At 43.2% G+C, this 17,882-nt stretch overlaps 1 protein-coding gene across 1 annotated transcript in view; it reads right to left on the bottom strand.

Annotated features, from left to right (window-relative positions):
• IPMK (inositol polyphosphate multikinase) overlaps nt 1–17,678 on the bottom strand; it is a 39,542-nt gene extending 21,864 nt beyond the window's left edge. Inside the window, exons 1-2 of the mRNA XM_053305009.1 lie at nt 17,466–17,678; nt 2,593–2,678 (exon numbers count right to left, since the gene is read on the bottom strand). Coding sequence (XP_053160984.1) covers nt 2,593–2,678; nt 17,466–17,673 — 294 coding nt within the window. The 5' untranslated portion in view covers nt 17,674–17,678. The remainder of the gene's footprint in view (nt 1–2,592; nt 2,679–17,465) is intronic.
• Nucleotides 17,679–17,882: the final 204 nt, after the last annotated feature.

Genomic DNA, 17,882 nt, shown 5'->3' with positions numbered 1-17,882 from the left:
CCCCAGGGATCTGTACTCAGACCAGTGCTTTTTAATTTATTCATAAATGATCTAGAAGCAGGGGTAAGTAGCGAGGTGGCCAAATTCGCAGATGATACCAAACTCTTCCGGGCAGTGAAATCCAAAACGGATTGTGAGCAGCTCCAAAAAGATCGCTCCAAACTGGGGGAGTGGGCGACAAAATGGCAAATGCAGTTCAATGTTAGCAAGTGTAAAGTGATGCACATTGGGACGAAAAAACCCAACTTCAAGTATATGCTGATGGGATCCAAGCTGTCGGTGACTGACCAGGAGAGGGATCTTGGGGTCGTGGTGGACAGCTCATTGAAAGTGTCGACTCAATGTGCGGCAGCTGTGAAAAAGGCAAATTCAATGCTATGGATCATTAGAAAGGGGACTGAAAATAAGACGGCTAATATTATAATGCCCTTATACAAAACTATGGTGCGATCACACTTGGAGTACTGCGTACAATTCTGATCACATCTTTAAAAGGACATTGTTGAACTGGAGAAGGTACAGAAGAGGGCAACCAAGATGATCAGGGGCCTAGAGCACCTTTCTTATGAGGCAAGACTACAACACCTGGGGCTTTTTAGCTTAGAAAAAAAGATGACTGTGGGGAGACCTGATAGAGGTCTATAAAATCATGCATGGTTTGGAGAATTTGGAGAGAGAGAAATTCTTTTCCCTCTCACACAACACAAGAACCAGGGATCACTCCATGAAATTGATTGCCAGGAGGTCTAGGACCAACAAATGGAAGTACTTTTTCACACAAGGCGTGATCCACTTGTGGAACTCTCTGCCACAGGATGTAGTGACAGCCAACAACCTGGATGGCTTTAAGAGGGGTTTGGATAACTTCATGGAGGAGAGGTCCATCAATGGCTACTAGTCGGAGGGCTGTGGGCCACCTCCAGTCTCAAAAGGCAGGATGGCTCGGAGAACCAGTTGCAGGGAAGTAATGGCAGCAGAGAGGGCACACCCTCAACTCCTGCCTGTGGCTTCCAGCAGCATCTGGTGGGCCACTGTGAGAAACAGGATGCTGGACTAGATGGGCCTTGGGCCTGATCCAGCAGGGCTGTTCTTATGTTCTTACTGTTTACCTGGTTCAGCTTGACTTTGGTAACACAACAGCAAAACCATTAGCAAATGAACAGGCTATTATCCTACATTAGCAATTCAACAGGCTACTATCTGGATAACGATATGGTGTGATGAACTACTATCTCAAGACTGTGTTCTATATACCAGTCAGACTTCCTTCCTTCAGACTCTCCCATGCCTAAACACACTCTGGTAAACTGCTGCAATTCCAATGCTATGTCACAGCTGTCGCAATGATACACATTCAAAAACAACATAGAAGTATTGGGAGCATTGAGATGAGTGGCCAACAACTAGACAAATGGTAGAATTACCACTTTGTGAACAAGACCCCTGGTTTAGAGACTGACACATAGGTGCAAGAGAACATTCTTGAGAGTGTTTAATTTCCAAATGAGAGGTGAGAATTCAATACAGCTTACGCTGCAGACACACAATCTCTTCAAGATGTGTAGGCGCTATCATCCAGCAGTGAAGGGGTGCACTTTACACATTCAGAAACACTTGAACAAGGGACTCTGAATCTGAATTTGAACTTTTGTCTTGGCTTTAATTTTTCTTAATAATCTGCCAATTTCATACAATCCAGACAGTGTAATATTTTAATATTCCCAGAAATTAACACACAGATTAGCTATAATCAATTAAAACCAAAATCCATAAACCATACAAATGAACGAACACCTGAACGAAAACATTCACAATGTTCTCTAAACACCAGAAGTGATATATTGGGGTAGATTTCAAGGAGAAGCAGATTCAGAGTGAGAGATGGTTCAATTTCCCTTGAGCAGCACAATGTCGTTTCAGACTGGTCATGGCCTTAATACCTTCATAACCTCAAGATGCTCTTGAAGGCTGGTCATAAAATTCAGCTATGCAGAGCATGGTATTATGGTCACTGACAGGGTCGGGCCATCAGCAGTATGCTACACCAAGAGTCTACATATTTCATCTCTGTCCCCTCAGGAAAGTGCAATAAGTCCCATTCCTCCTTCCAGGCTTGGAACTTGACTACGGCATGCTGAACATTCCAGGTTGCTCAAAGTGCAGTGAACAAACTCAGGTTCTCTTCCTGAGCTGGAGCAGAGGCCAAAATATTATCCCTAATATAGTACTACTTAATCAGAGACAAGATAGCCAAAGTTTGCAGACTCCTGGTCGCTGCTCTACCATCTGTACCAACTACCTTCAATTTTTTACCAACCTTCACTATGCTGATTAAAACATACTTAGGAAAGTCTCAGAAGCTCAGGCCCAACGTCTCAAATGATAATCTTTTTACAATATGTTAAATCACATTCTCAAAGAACAACAAAGAATATCATATAGAGAGTGTGTAATCCAAGTGTCAAGTTGGGACAATTAAGATACACAGGTTTTTCCAGGTGCCAATTGCACAATTAAAAATATGGCTCAATGCAACATGACAACATAACTTCTTCAGTTAGTAAAGGATGGATTTGAAAATATTTTATTTACCTTGTTATAGAATTCTAGTTCTCTAGGCCCTCGAGGTGGTGGTTGCAATTGTTTCAAGACTGTGCCATCAGGATGTTGCAATATGCCTGGAAGGCAACAACAATGATTAATTCACATATTAAGATTGATATGTTTTTAAGGCAAACTATGAGAATTTCAACAGTTCAGTATTTGAGTTCTCCATTTTAAAAAAAATGAAACTGGCAAACACTTTAAGAAGAATTGCTACATAATTGAAGGACAGGAAAAAATATATATTAAGAAAGGTAGTAGCAATTTTCTTTAAAGGAAATCAATAAACACAGAAATTTCAGCCAATGGGGATCCATATTTTCAACACACTGACCACATCCTGTTTTCTCAGACTGTCCAGAAGGGTCAGAAGGAAGACCAAGGCTTAGAGGAACCTCAAAAACGTGATTATGAAGCTTGAATGTGGAGTCTGGCATCCATCCTGCAGACCAGATGTGCCTCTCACACAAAGCAAAATACTCATTTTTACAGCTTACTTACCTGCTATTTTTATCTGCAAGCTCTGCATTTGTTCTGGACAAATTCACTTTAATTGAAGTTTACTGAACAATATTATTGTCATGTATGGCTAACCAAGATTGCTAGATGAAAGCAAAACAATTTGCAGCTCAGATAAGTACTAATTGGCCTGCAAATTAACTAATTAACTTGCAAAGACCGTCAGACTGCAAATTGCAGTCAAAGTGCTTTGCTTTTTAAAAATCACATTTAAACCTTGAAGAATCTGAATTGCCAGATCAAAAATGAACTCTTTAAAAGGCCTGTTACTTTGAGAACTAGTTCTTTGTGACATCTGAGCTCATAAGTAGATCTGATCTAAAGTTTTGCAAGCAGACCATATAGAAGAAGCCAAGTTCAAAATTTACGAACAACGTAGCAATAAGTCTATAGTACTGCTTGGACTTAAGATATGACAATATTATGTCCAGCAATGTTGCATTCAGTATGATTTAGGAAAAGAATCTGATAAATCTAAACACACACACAAACATCCTGGGTTTGGTTTCTACCTTTGTTTTCATCAGGAGTTAAATAAGAGAGGCACAGAATATTGACTTGTAGATTTACACACTGCCTGATGTTGAAAAGTTACAAAGTATTTTCTAGTCTGTTTGCCCACACATTCCTACGTTTGTGATTTTATAACCCAAAATGCTTTCTGGGTTTTCAAATGTTTGCAGGTATACATCATATCAGTAACAGTTTGGGTGAACAATGTCAGGGTAAAGAGTAAGCGCTACTTGAAATTCTTTCTTTTCCTGAATTACATGTTTTGTTAAATAGCTTATGCCATTTTGTAAATAGCTGCTTGCCTAGTTGTCTATATGAGAGGGTAGTATCGCCTCCATGACCAAGCAAGGAGAAAGTGAAAGAGAATTGATTATTTTGTTCTCAAAAGCTATTAGTTATTCTATATCTAATTCGGGTACCTGTAGGCAGACATTAGGTAAGAACTTAAGAAAAGCCCTGCTGGATCAGGCCGAGGTCTATCCAGTCCAGCATCCTGCCTCACACACTGGCCAACTGGGTGCATTCAGGAAGCTCTCAAGCAAGGAAAAGTGGGCAACTGCCCATTCCCTTGGTCCTCCCTAGCACCTGGTGTTCAGGGGGCATGCCATCTCTGATCTTTGGTACCTAGCAAGGCTAGTAGCCATTGATAGCCCTATCCTCCCCTTTTAAAACCATCTAAATTGGTGGCCATCACCACATCTGGTAGCAGTGAATTCTGTTGTTTAACTACAGTGTGTACAGGTGGCCCTCGTTATTTGCAAGGATTCCGTTCTGGCCTACCACCATGGATAATGAAACTGTGAATAATGAAACTTTGAGTCAATGGGAATTTGAGGGTTAGGTTGTGGGAACTGACTGAAAAAATCACTGAAAAGACAGGGGGGAAGCAGAAATAAGGACGGCGCACAGCACTGTACCTTGGCCACCTCAGCTCTCCCACTCTCCAAGTGCTCCAGCAGTGCCCCCCAGCTCCTCCAGTAATGTGTAATTGTCAAATTTCCCCACCCCTCAGTTGAAGTCCAAGACTTAGCCGTACAAACCCCTGGCCTGACTGGTTGGTAGGCTGGCCAAAGAGGCATCACAGAATTAAATCCAGTTCAAGTAAAAACACACAGGGGAGTTTCTTTACTCCACTGCTGGAGCTTGCAGCACTCCAGCACCAGTCTTCTCCTTGGAGCACAGATCAGGAAGCAGAAGCAGGCCCTGCAAAGGCAGACCTGCTGCCGGCATTGGCATTGTCATCCTCTTCCTCCTCGTAACAGTGGAAAGTGGAGGTGTCACTTTCCTTTGACAACTCCGCAACTGTGGTGATGGATATAGCTACCTTTTCAAAGTAGCTGGTGATGGTCCTTTACTTCCCTCGCTTTGCAGAGCCTGGTAGGTGTCCTTATAGGGTTGCAAAGCAGCCTCCAGCTGCCTTTTAAGCTTGATGTTGCACCCCATCAGGAGATCAAGTTCAAAACTTTGCCAGCCAAGGCAGTCCCCAGCTGCAGAATCTCAAGACAGCCCCTTTGTCATGAAGGGCTTGGGGAGGGGAGCATCTCTTCCTCCTCTTTTTCCTCACTCCCAGGAGCTTCCTGGATGATGTCCTCTAATTCTTCCTCTGTCAACTCCTACTGATGGGATTGGAGGAGTTCCTTGAGCTCATGTGGCTCCATGTCTTCCAGGACTTCTCCATTAACAGTGTGTGCAAGGTTGGTGATCTGCTCCACTTCAGCTACTGAAGGAACGGCTGCAGCAGAGGAAGAAGTGACTACCCCAGGCCACAACTACTTCCAGACTATATTCCATGTGTGGGATCGGATCTCTGCGAGGGATGTCGTGATGTTCTCAATGCAGTCTGTGATGCTGTAGCTCCTCCAGCAATCGCTGACTGGCAGAGGGGGATCAGCTTGCATGAGATTCCGCATCCTTCTGAAGGTGCAGTGAGTGTAGTGCAACTTGAAAGTTGCAATCAGACTGGTTGAATCAAGGAGATAGTGTTTGGCAGCAAGAAGGCGATCTCCAGGTTTGGGTGCACGAACTGCAGAGTCTCAGGATGGCCAGAGGCATCGTTGAGCACCAGGAGAACTCTGAAGTCCAGGTTCTTGGAGGCCAGATATCCCTGCACTTCAGTTGTTGTTGCAGTCAAAGAAAAGAGCTGCAGTCACCCATCCTCTCCTATTGGCTCTCCAGAAGATGGGAAGCTGGTTTTTATTCTTCTCTTTCAGGGCACAAGGGTTCTGTGCTCAGTACAGGAGCATGAGCTTGAACACACAGACCCCGCCCTGCAGCACTGCTGCATACTAGCAGAGTGAGGAGGTCCTTGGCTGCCTTGAAATCTGAAGTAGTTCTTTCTTCTTTGCTGATGAAGAAGCAGAATGGCATATGCTTTCAGAACAGGTCTGTCTCATTAGCATTGAAGACCTGCTCTACCCTGTACCCTCCCAACTCAATCAGCCACTGAAACTCTGCTGTAAATATCTGTGCCACCTCGTGGTTCACCAGTGCTACTTCCCCTGCCAACTTGACATTGTGGATGTGCTTGGATTTTTCAAAACCAGCCCTTGCTCATGTGCAAACCATGCTCAGCACTGCTGCTTGACCGCTCTCTGCCACAAACCGCCTGTAGAGTTGTGCCCTTGCTCATTTTGAATGTGGTGGGAGAAAAAATGTGTACAATGCTATACAGTACAGTAATCGTGCCAGACAACCAAACCCCCCCCCGCGCCCCCCCACACACACAGACGTAATAAAACACAGTACTGTAATTGATAATTAAAATCAATTTTCAAAAGATACTTCAAATCAACTTTAATGGCTACAGTACTTAAAAACAAATTTTAATGGATAATTAAATTTTTAATTGCAATTTAAACTACAGTTATACAGAGATGCAAGCTTTGAGCAGTATACAAATATGTTAACACAGTACTATAATAAATTACCAAGATTAAAATTAAATTTTTGATTTGAGCTTTCTAATTAAAAATAGAATTTATTCAAGTGATAATTAGCATCGTACCAGGGCTGCACAATGCTGCAAGAGACTCCTCCAAGAAGCACAAGAATATCTCAAGAAAGGCTTCCAAAGGATCCCACAGGCTTGCAAAGACATCATAGAAATATCTCCAAAAAGGCTCCAAAAGCTCAAGAGCAATGGCTACCTAAGGACACCAAAGGCTGCCAAATGCTCTTTAAAACGTATTTAAGAAGCCCAAACAAACTCTAAACACACAGAACAGGGGACTCCTCCATCATCCGCCAAACTCCTCTCACAAGCCACGAGCACGTGCAGGAAGAGCACAATCATATAAGGACAGCACCATGTGCCAAAAACCGCAGATCCGCGAAACTGCTGAACCACAGATAATGAGGTCAGGTCTATATTGCCCAACCACAGATATGTGAAACAGTGGGTTCTGGGACTGCGGATAATGAGGGCCACCTGTACTTCCTTTTGTCTATCCTGAATGTTCCAGCATTCCATTCCAAAAGATGACCCCAGGTTCTAATATTATGAGAGAGAGAGAGAGAGCGCGCGCGAGAGAGAGAGAGAGAGAAACCTCTTCCCACTGTATCTATACTGTGTATAATTTTATACACCTCTATGGTATCATGTCCCCCCTTAACCGTCTTCTTTCTAAAATTAAGAAGGCCCAAATGTTATAGTCTTTCCCTCATGGAAAGTCTTTTCAATGTTTTTTATGGATTTCTGTGGACAAAACTGCCATTCAGTAAACTTAAAACCAAGCATTCTGAGGCTGTAGTAAACAAAAGCAGGCATGCTTAACATGCTAGGAGTTGTTAGGGTTAACCTAAAATTGCACCTGAACTCTGTCTGCCTACTGGGATAAGGCCTCCTTGACTCAAGTAAGCTTCAAATGTGAACTCTGGACTTCTAATAATTCAAGCCATTTCCACTTGTAATCTTTCTTACTGTTCCCTGTTATAACAGCAATGTCACAAATGAAGGTAGTCGGGAGCCATTCTGGGCAACCATATTACTATGAAGAGGACACTGCTTTTGCATATGCTTTGAGGAACAAAGGTAGAGATATGATCCTGACATGTATTTTCAGCCTGAATTCCTGCAATGTTAAAGTTAATAAGTAAAAGTGGACTAAACAAAACCCCTATGCTGCTGTAGTGACCGGAAAGATTTGAGGGAGAACTAGGCCTCACTTAGAGCAACTGCTGGGAAGGTGGGCCTTTCCTAATAATGGTGAAAGCCCTGGAAAATCCAAACAAAAGGACCAATCCCAAGGACCGGGCGGGAACGACACTCACAGCCACCAGCAGAAGAGGAGAAAACTTTGCTCTGTCCCAAGAGTGCCCTGAGGAAGCAGCTGGCTGAGAAGCTGCTGGGAAATGGGAAGCCACAGCCTGGAGGCTGGAGACAGCAGGAAGATCCCTGCCTGTGAGTAGCAGGATAGAGGGACCAATTCAGTTTGACGTGTGAGAGAAGTTATTTTCTTTTATGGTGCTGCATTAATCTGAGTTGCCTGGTTAATGAAAGACTTTTCTCTTGCAATCTGCTCTATGAAAAGACAATTATTCTTACTGTCTACCAATTTATTGTAATCTGATAATAAACGCTTGTTGATGAAGTGTGCTACTCTTCATTTTGAGTCTGCCTTAATCACATGCCTCCAGAGGCCTAGGCAATGATCAGCCCCTTCTAGGGAGAGTTGTGCTACTTTACTCCCCAGAAATCTTATACAAAGAGAGCTATTAGTCCCACATTAAAACTAAGTGGATGATAGCAGCCTGCTGTGAATCCAGTGTTGCCTCTAACAGGGATTCCCAGATGTTGACAACTACAACTCACAGAATCCCCAAGCAAAAGCCATTGCAGCTGGGGATTCTGGGAATCCTTGTTAGAGGGAACACTGTGTGAACCCCTTACAGTCATGGATTCATACCAGTGAACTCCCCCCATCCTTTGACTCTGATAGGGAAGCTGCCATTTCACTTTCTTCATTAAGAACCTACCAGACTTACATAGGAACATAGGAAACTGCCATATACTGAGTCAGACCATTGGTCTATCTAGCTCTGTATTGTCTTCCCAGACTGGCAGTGGCTTCCCCAAGGTTACAGGCAGGAATCTCTCTCAGCCCTATCTTGGAGAAGCCAGGGAAGGAACTTGGAACCTTTTGCTCTTCCCAGGGCGGCTTCATCCCTTGAGGGGAATATCTTGCAGTGCTCACACATCAAGTCTCCCATTCATATGCAACCAGGGCAGACCCTGCTTAGCTATGGGGACAAGTCATGCTTGCTACCACAAGGCCAGCTCTGCTCTCTAATATTTAGATGACTTGAATCATCTATATATTTATTTCTCCTAGGTGTACCCTCGCGGGAGCAGCTGCCTGGGGACTAGCGATGGGGACAGGGATACAATGGCAGCCAGCCATGCCGGGAACAGGAGGCTGTGGTGGCTGCCACCGGGAACAAGAGGCAGCGGTGGGTGGACAGTGGTGGGCTGGTCAGCCAGAAAGTACCAGGCGGGGGGGGGCAGGAGAAGCGGGCCAGCAGAGGAGCAGATGCTCTGCGCCCGGTCCAGCTAGTAATCAATATTTCTTGAATGCTGAACTTATAAATATAATAGGGGGTTTCCCCCTAACTCTCAAATTTCTGGAGAAGTACCTCCTTTCTATGGGAGGTAGCAAAGAGTAAGGGTTATCTTACTAATTGAGTCACCTGAGATTGCTGCTTAAAGCTATATATTGTTTAACTGCTGTTTTAAAATGTTTTTAAACTGTTGATCGTTGTTATATTGTTTTTAATTTGTTTTAGCTTGTTATTGTTTTAGTGGTTTGTTTTAATTGTAAACCACCCTGAGCCATTTTGGAAGGGCGGTATATAAATCAAATCAAATCAAATCAAAATCAATAAATAAAATATTTCTTCTCTCCCCCATATAAGAAAGGCTCAGTGTCCTGCTTAAGACATTTAGTGTGGAGTTTAGCAATTATTTATTCATTTATTTATTTGAAATATTTATACCCCGCCCTTCCAGTACACTACTGCTCAGAGCAGCTCACAACAATAAAATAGATACAATATACAATAAAAGTAATAAAATTAACCAAATTAAGTCAACAAGTTAAAAGTCAGATTAAAAACCACAATCAGTATTAAATTTCAAATTAATAGTTATTTTAAAAGCTAAAAATCAATTATAAAAACTAAACACCAAAGAACCTACCAGATATAACCAAAGATGGAGCCTTTAAAAGCCCCTTTTAAAAGATGTGTTTTTAGGGTTTTTTTAAAAAACTAAAACCCCTGAGGGAGGACGCATAGCGAAGCTCTTCAGGGAGCATGTTCCAAAGCAGAGGCCTTTGGAACAAGGGAGCATGGGAGAATTGAGTGAGGCACCTGGGGCTGCCACTTAAGAAAAATATGTTGATATATGTGCACTTCTAATTAGTTTTGCATTGTTTTATTGTAAAATACTTAGAAACAGAATTTTCTCCGTTATCCATTATGTATGAGTAATGCCAACCAATACAATTGCTAAAAAGGGCTGGATGACATTAAAAAACAACATTAGGTTTACTGTAATATCTTATTTGTCTGCTATCTCTCTGATATCTCTTGAGTCCAAAGTGAAGTGCCATAGGATGAGGGCACACCACACACCAACACCAGGAAAAGACCTCTGTTAGGCTGAGCCCAAGAATTACTAACCATGGTGCCAATAGATGTGTAGAGTGTTTTCTTCTTTCTACCACCATTAACTGCAGAGTGGGTTTCTTGCATTACTGTTAACTGCAGAGCAGTATTCCCTCTAAGGCAGGCCTGCTCAACACTGGCCCCCCAGCTGTTTTTAGACTACAACTCCCATAATCCCCAGCCACAGTGGCCAGTACCCAGGGATTATGGGAGTTGTAGGCCAACATCTGCAGGGGAGCCCAAATTGAGTGGCCCTGCTCTAAGGAATGTGCATGTGTGCACAATCACAAGTTATTTTTAATGTCCACTCAGTTAACTGTAGATCCTGCTCAGGCTGAATCAGGAAGGCCACATTCCAAATGCACATGTGAGCACACTAACTTGATACCACTGCCCAGAAAAATACTCATTCTGTGCAGATGAAAAAAATTAAGAGGGTAAACTGCTGAAGAGTGCCCTCCCTCCATACACCGAGAATTAAAGAGCAGGGATTTCAAGGCAGTTGGAATCTTTGACAGGGGTGCAATGTTCCCTCTAAGACATGCGCACATGTGTGTACACACAAGTTTGATGTCCGCTCAATTTTAGACCCTGCTCAGATTGAATTAGGATAGTCCCACTCTCAATATACACACTGCCTTGATACTGCTACCCAGAACAAAATTCATTCTGCACATAGATGGAAAAAATTAAAGAAAACACTGTAGGGGTGGTAGTATCCTTATCTTAAAGTGGTGCCACAGGCCTGCCTGATATCTTGAGCACCAGCTGAAGTACCATAAGATCTAAGTTTCCCCCTCCAAACAAGTAAAAGGCATTTTAGTCTCCCCACACGTCTTCGCCAGCTCCCTCCTGCTCTGCTCTTATCTTCCTCCTCTTGGCCTTCTCAGTTCAGTGTACTTTCCCCTCTAGGAACATGGGAGAGACTCAGGAAACAGCTTCCTTGGTCTTTCAGTGTAACTTAGTAAACACTCCCATGCACAGATGCTGTTGCTTGCCTTCTGCTCCCCAGCACTCCAACCCCACTCCCAGAATCACTACTGATGGTGGTAGGAAAAGAGTTCCTCAGCCCCCCTCCAGTATCCCCCCATATAAGAGCTGCAATTGCCATGTACGCCAAAGGCCTAAAGTTTCAAAGAAAGAGTTCCTCCGTTCCCCCACCCTAGTATTCCAGCCAAATCAGAGTTGCAACCTCCTCATTAGCTGGCAGCAATGTTGGAAGAATCCCCCACCTTCCTCTCCCATGTAGTTTGCTCATGTAAATAATTTTGGGGTCTGTTAGCTGGCAGCAAAGAAGGCCGTATATTTGCCCCAGAAAAGTTCTGGATAGTGATGTCATCACATCAGCCAATGTGGGTGCATTTTCAGTCCCTCTCCAGGACTGCAGTTTTCAGCTAACTTTAAAATACTTTTAAAGGAAAGTATAACAGGTACAGCACTAATTCTCTTTTCTATAGGTACTGTATGAGTAACAGTTAACACACTGAATTCTGAAATTTAGGGGAAATCACCCTTTTAAAATAAATAAGATTTGTTGGCTGTCTGACTACACTCACGAAAAGCACTTTCTAGGAACAACTCCCAGCCTATAAAGCATATAGATCTAGATATGTATCTGCACTAGTGCCCCAGTTTTATTTTTAGGCTTTTTTTCTCCATCTTAATACAGACCATATTCATGCACTTTCAATCCGGGCAGAAAAAATTCCACTTCCTCCTTAAGGTAGCTACACTGAATCAATACTTTATTAGTTAAAATAAAATAAAATAACCAAGATTTCCATTTTAAAGTGTTCTACTTACTTGTTGTAACTTGAACTATAAATCAGTCTTTGGATTTTTTAATTTGAGAACATGCAAAAAAACCTAGCCTCCAGTTACAACTGAAAAAAATGGGTTACACTCAAGATTTTTTTCATCTTATCACTGCACAAGCTATCATCAAGCCACAATCAAATCTACTCTCTCATATCAATATAATGTGAATGTTTATTTCTTTCCATCTCTATTTTATTGAGAGTCTGAAAATAATTTACAGAGGAGCACTAGTTTTCAAGGCTGTAGGTGACACTAATGGACATTACACAGCAAATCAGAGAAATTAACAGCCTGCCTCTAGCCTACTGGAGGAAGCAGTACATACTCATACAAGTCGCTCCACATTTCAAGTTCAGCAAAGACAGCCTTGTTGCTGGATGTGTTGTCCATCAAGGAAAGGAGATCCAGAGCAAGAGGGAAGGGGTGTGAGATGAGAGAGGGTGTTACCAGCTATACTTATTCTACCCGGCTCCCCTAAGCCTCCCTGTTGGCAGTTGCATCTCCAGGGAGATAGGGGCTAGTCACCCCTAAATTTGGCTGCAAACAAAGCAAATTGGAATGGGGATCAAGATGCACACCCCCTCGGGGGACCCCAGATAAGCAGACTCCCAGAAGTTAACTATTGTGCGTTAAATGGTATCCAAGGCCACTCTAAACTTTAGAGTGAACCCCCTGACTCCCCAATTCTTTCACAGGATATAACACCACACTAATGAGCCAATTACACCAAGCAGGAAGAAAAGTAGATAAGGTGTATGTACACAAAGTACACATAGACCTAGAGGTGTATTTTATTGAAATTATTGATAAGATTAATGAAGAGCCCTTCCAGACACAGATACTCTTTCACACACCTGCATATTCTGATTTTCATCATAATCAGCTTTACTTGCAAAAGGCAAGCCCCCATCCACCCAAGAAAGAGTGATCACATTCTGTGCAGGCTCAGCCTGGCACTCCTAATTAGGAGGAAAGGGCAAGAGGAATTTGCCCCAAGGCATGTTTTGGAATATAAGTATTCCCACTCCCATGACCCATTGTGCTCCTTTGGTCTTGCCATCTGGGACTTCAACAAGCAGTGTTCCCTCTAAGGCATGTGCGTGCACTCACACATTTTTTGATGTCCACTCAGTTAATTTTAGATCCTGCTCAGGTTGAATCAGGAAGGCCCCACTCTGAATGCATGTGCGCACACACTGCCTTGATACTGCCTCCCAGAACAAATCTAATTCTGCACAAAGATGAAAAAAAATTAGAACGAGTACTGCCAACAAGCAATCTTCATGCTTTCTTGTATACTCCACTGTGTGCTATACTTGGGACTTCAGCCTGTGCTCTCTTGCACCCAGAAAAGAGCTTGAAATCATTACCAGCTTGGGCGATCTACTATCCACCTGCCATTACTACTGGGGGTGCTCAGTTTTTTGTGCCATCCCCCAGATCGGTTCTTTTGCCGATCCATCCAGCTTGCCTCACACCCATAGGAAGCTGGGCCCATGGAGAAACCCTTCTCATGGGCACCTCTCCCTCTACTAATCTCCACAACTCTCCTGCTTCCCTGCCACATTGAGGAGTGAGATTCTGCAGCCCAGAAGTCCTGTCGTCCAGATCAACTGAAGGTGAACCTATGCTCTGCTCTCTCTCTTCCGTAAATCAAAGATGCCCCCATGTCTCAACCCTCTTTCTCTTGCCCACCTGGAATCTCACACAATTAGACTTTTAAGCTAAAACACTTCATAGTAGTAGATTTATCTAGAAATGTATTTGCTTTAATCACACAGTTCTCTTCCCAGTATCCCCCCTCCCTCAAATAAATATCATATTTTTATGTTCAAATTATATCCTGCCTCAATCCAGTCATTTCTTGAGTCCAACGTTTGCACAAATTAAAACTAGTGGAACTGGGCCCCGCTTAAGAGCTAATTCCCCCACAAAGCCCAAACAGCGGCTGAACATTGGTGTGCTGACCAAACATCTCAGGGGAGTTGTATTAACAAGAGCCTTCTTAATAGTAACTTCTTACTCAAGGTGGTACACTTCAATTAAAATGTATTGGTTTTCAGGAAACAGTGAAACATTGTTTTGTTTCTGCAAGCTTTATCAATGAAGTAACAATGAAGAAAATACCCAACAGCAGAATATACTGTATTTACCTGAATGCAAGACTAGGTTTTTAACAAGTTCCTTGATGTTAGAAATTGTGGGGGTTGTCTTAAATTCAGAGTGTTGTTACTTTTGGGTAAATACAGGTATACCTCTATTTCGCCTCTATTTTTAAGGGGTTGTCTTAAATTTAGGATCATCTTCTATTTGGGTAAATATGGGTAAAATTGTGTCATATTTACTTTGATTTATATTTGTGATACTATGCATTTTATGAGTGGAAACTGCATAGAGCCTATGGAAGTAGGTGGAGTACAAATTTAACAACATATATTAGTTCTCACTTTAATGAATAGAAACAAAGAAATGCAGTTATGCTAACTCAGGAAGGGCTGTGTGCACTCAGCACTGAAAAAAAGGAAAAGTGATACCAAGAAAAATCCAATCCTGCAGTCTGTATACACTATCTTAACTAAACAAATATGCATATTATCTTGTGTGTATGTATATTTATATCTATCACCCACCATCCTGGTTTTGCTCAGGGGAGAAAAGGGCTGTGTAAGCAACTAAACTTGCACTTGTTGAATGTCTGCCTAGATACATCCCTTCCCAAGCCAATGTCAAGCTGAGACAAAGAAAAGCATGGGGGCACGGAGTTTTATTTGGAACTCAGCATAATACAAGACATTGTACAAAGTCTTTAAACCTTTATGGTGCAGAATATATGACCACCTTGGTGATTTACATGTTTTTCATAGCATGAGTGAAACCTGTAAGCACCTTTAGTCTCATCCTAAATCAAAGGGGTTTTTATTACTGTCATGGTCTTTTGGAAAGGAAAATAACTGATTAATGTGAGCACTCTGCCAGTGGACACGGATGTTAAAATTCTATTTCTATAATACATTCAAAGCATGTATACAATGCTTCTATATGGCACATTGCTATCAATGACAGCATCCATTAGCAACACTGAAGGAGGAATTCTAGGAACTTTCTCCACACTTTTATTTGGAAATTTAGTTTTAATAAAGTGGAAAGCCAGGGGAGGAGCCCACAGTAGGTTCATAATCGGCTAGCCACATGATCGAGCACAGTATTCCTATTAGACTCAGTGTACATGTCAAGTCAGGGGCATAACTACCATTAGGCAAGGGGAGGCAGTCGTCTTGGGGCCCCACTGCTCGAGGGGCCCCACTGCTCGAGGGGCCCCCCAGAGGCACATAACATGACTCCCCGCCCGCCCATGTTGCACCCCCTATGAATTATGTTGAGTCTCTTGGAGAACGGCAGGAGCAGAGAGTTAAAAAACTAGATTCAATGCGAACTAGATATTCACCGTATTCATAATGGGGATGCGAGTGTGAATGCACTATATATTGTGAAGTGTGTTTGTGTGTGTATATCAGCAAGGGGCCCATTTTAAAATCTTGTCTCTGGGCCCCCTCCAACCTTGCTACGCCCCTGTGTCAAATACTGGTTGAAATCCAAGGACCGGAAAAAGAAAATTAGCCCAAAGAAAAACTGACAAATCAGAATTTCTCCTTTAACTTTTTCTGTCTTCTATTTTTAAATCTTCTAAATATTTCTAAACACACATCCAAACCTATTTTCTATTTATGACAACATTTTCAATAGACCCTTTTGAAGTTGCTTGACTGAATATGGGAAATACCTCAAAATTTCTCTTATCACCTAATCCAGAAGATTGTCCAATAATTATCTAAAGGGTCTTGAAAAAACAACAAAAAGGATGATCTCACCAAGATTTTCTTTGTTATTTATTCATCAAGTTTTCCCTTTTCTCATTCCCATGCATGTACGTTTTCCATGAGACTGACTGAGATTACAAGTATAAACACATTTTCTGCATGTTGATGAAATCTCTCCCTAATGAATACTGAACCTTCTGTTTATTCAGAACAGGAGGCACATCACCTTGTTTATTCTTTCTGCAGTTTCTCTGTTCCATATGAAAACGTACAAGAAATTGCTCCAATAATCAAGCAATCCATTTTGCAGTTCATCACAGTATGTAGAATGGTCAAAATTGTGTTGTGCATTGTACCTAAGTGACACAATTTTGACCATTCTACATACTGTGCTTTTTTTTTTAATCTGTGGGCAGGGTGGAGAGAAGAGAGCTATTGTTTTCTCCGCTTCCAAACTTCCTCTTCATTAACATCAGATATGTACAAACAACAGGCTAAGAGAGTGGGAACTTACACATATGCCTACAGGTTTTAAAAAGAGAAAGAGCAAGGAAGGTCACATTATTTAAAAGCAGCAAGCATAGTAAGGAGGCCATCACAAGAAAAGGCTTTAAACTGTTTGCCAGGAAGGAAAATGATGAGCTGTTCTAGTATTGCTCCATAAGATGTCAGATATATACAAATATTTATTGCAAACTAAACAATGACACAGAACAACACCATGCAGAGCCACAGATATTAATGTTTTACATTAGACTGTAATTTTGATCACTGAACATTTGCAACTGCACTTCTGAAAGCCTATTTTGATATGTTCTATTTAAAAGTTAAAATGTTGCATATCAACACTAAAGTAAGCATCAAACTACTCTCAACAGAATCAACTTGGGCAGTGGTTCAAGTGGTGGACTGTGGAGAAACCAATGCAAATCCCCACTCAGCTAACAAAAATCACAAGACGGCCGTAGACAAACAACACTCAGAGCTTAGCCTAACCTATCTCATAGGGTTGTTGAGAGAAATATCCTCACATCTCGAGCTCCTTAGAGAAATCTCACACTTACAGCTTAACCTACTTAGCACGGTTGTCGGAACGATCACACGAAGTAACCCACGCAAGCCACCCTGAGCTCTTTCAAGGAAGACACTTGTGGTGATGAATAAAACTTTTGACACCACGAAATGATTGTTCTGCCTTCACAAAGCCCCTCTATCTCATAGCACGCACCGCCGACAACGCTGGAGAGAGGAGGATAAGAAGATGGGCGGGGGGTGTTTAACCGAGGTTGGTGGTTTCGCAAGGGAATCAAGCGCGAAGCATTTGCTCGAGATCTCTCTAGTAACCCACCTTCAAGTCAGATTTCCAAGGAGAGGCCAAAGAAGCTTGCATGGTGGCGGGGGGATGTCTAAGGAGCCGCCCACCCCTCCACGCCGGCTTGAGTCACACCCAGCACAGTAGAAGCGGCGGAGCCACCTGGCCTCGCCTCGCCGCCCCGCTCTCCCTAGCTTGGCCCCGACACCCTCACTTACCGCCCTTATCCTTGCCGTACATGTGCCCGGCTACCTGATGAGAAAGCGGGACGCAACCGCTGAAGAGCCGCCCTGTCCCTTCACCCGCTTCTTCCTCTTCCACCGCCGTCGCCGCTGCAGAGCCCGGCAGCGCGTCTCCCTGGACGCCCCGCGGAAGGCGCTCAGCCTCGCCGCGGCTCGTCGCACAGCGCGGGGGCTCGGTGGCCATTTCCTGGGGCGGCCTCCGCGGCGGCTCCCGCGGCCTCCCCGTCTTCAAGGGCCCCCGCCGCTGCCGTCAGCTGTCCGCTGTCCTGGCAGGGCCCGCGGCTTCATCGCGCACCCCCGGCCGTCCCTCCGCCTCTGGGAGCGAAGCTGCTCCTCCGTTGCCTCCGACGCTCGGCTCGCTGGCTGACTAAGCGGCTCCGGGCAAAGGCAGCA

The sequence above is a fragment of the Hemicordylus capensis genome, chromosome 3, assembly GCF_027244095.1.
Source record: "Hemicordylus capensis ecotype Gifberg chromosome 3, rHemCap1.1.pri, whole genome shotgun sequence".
Classification (NCBI taxonomy): domain Eukaryota; kingdom Metazoa; phylum Chordata; class Lepidosauria; order Squamata; family Cordylidae; genus Hemicordylus; species Hemicordylus capensis.
This window is presented reverse-complemented; position numbering and strand designations above follow the sequence as displayed.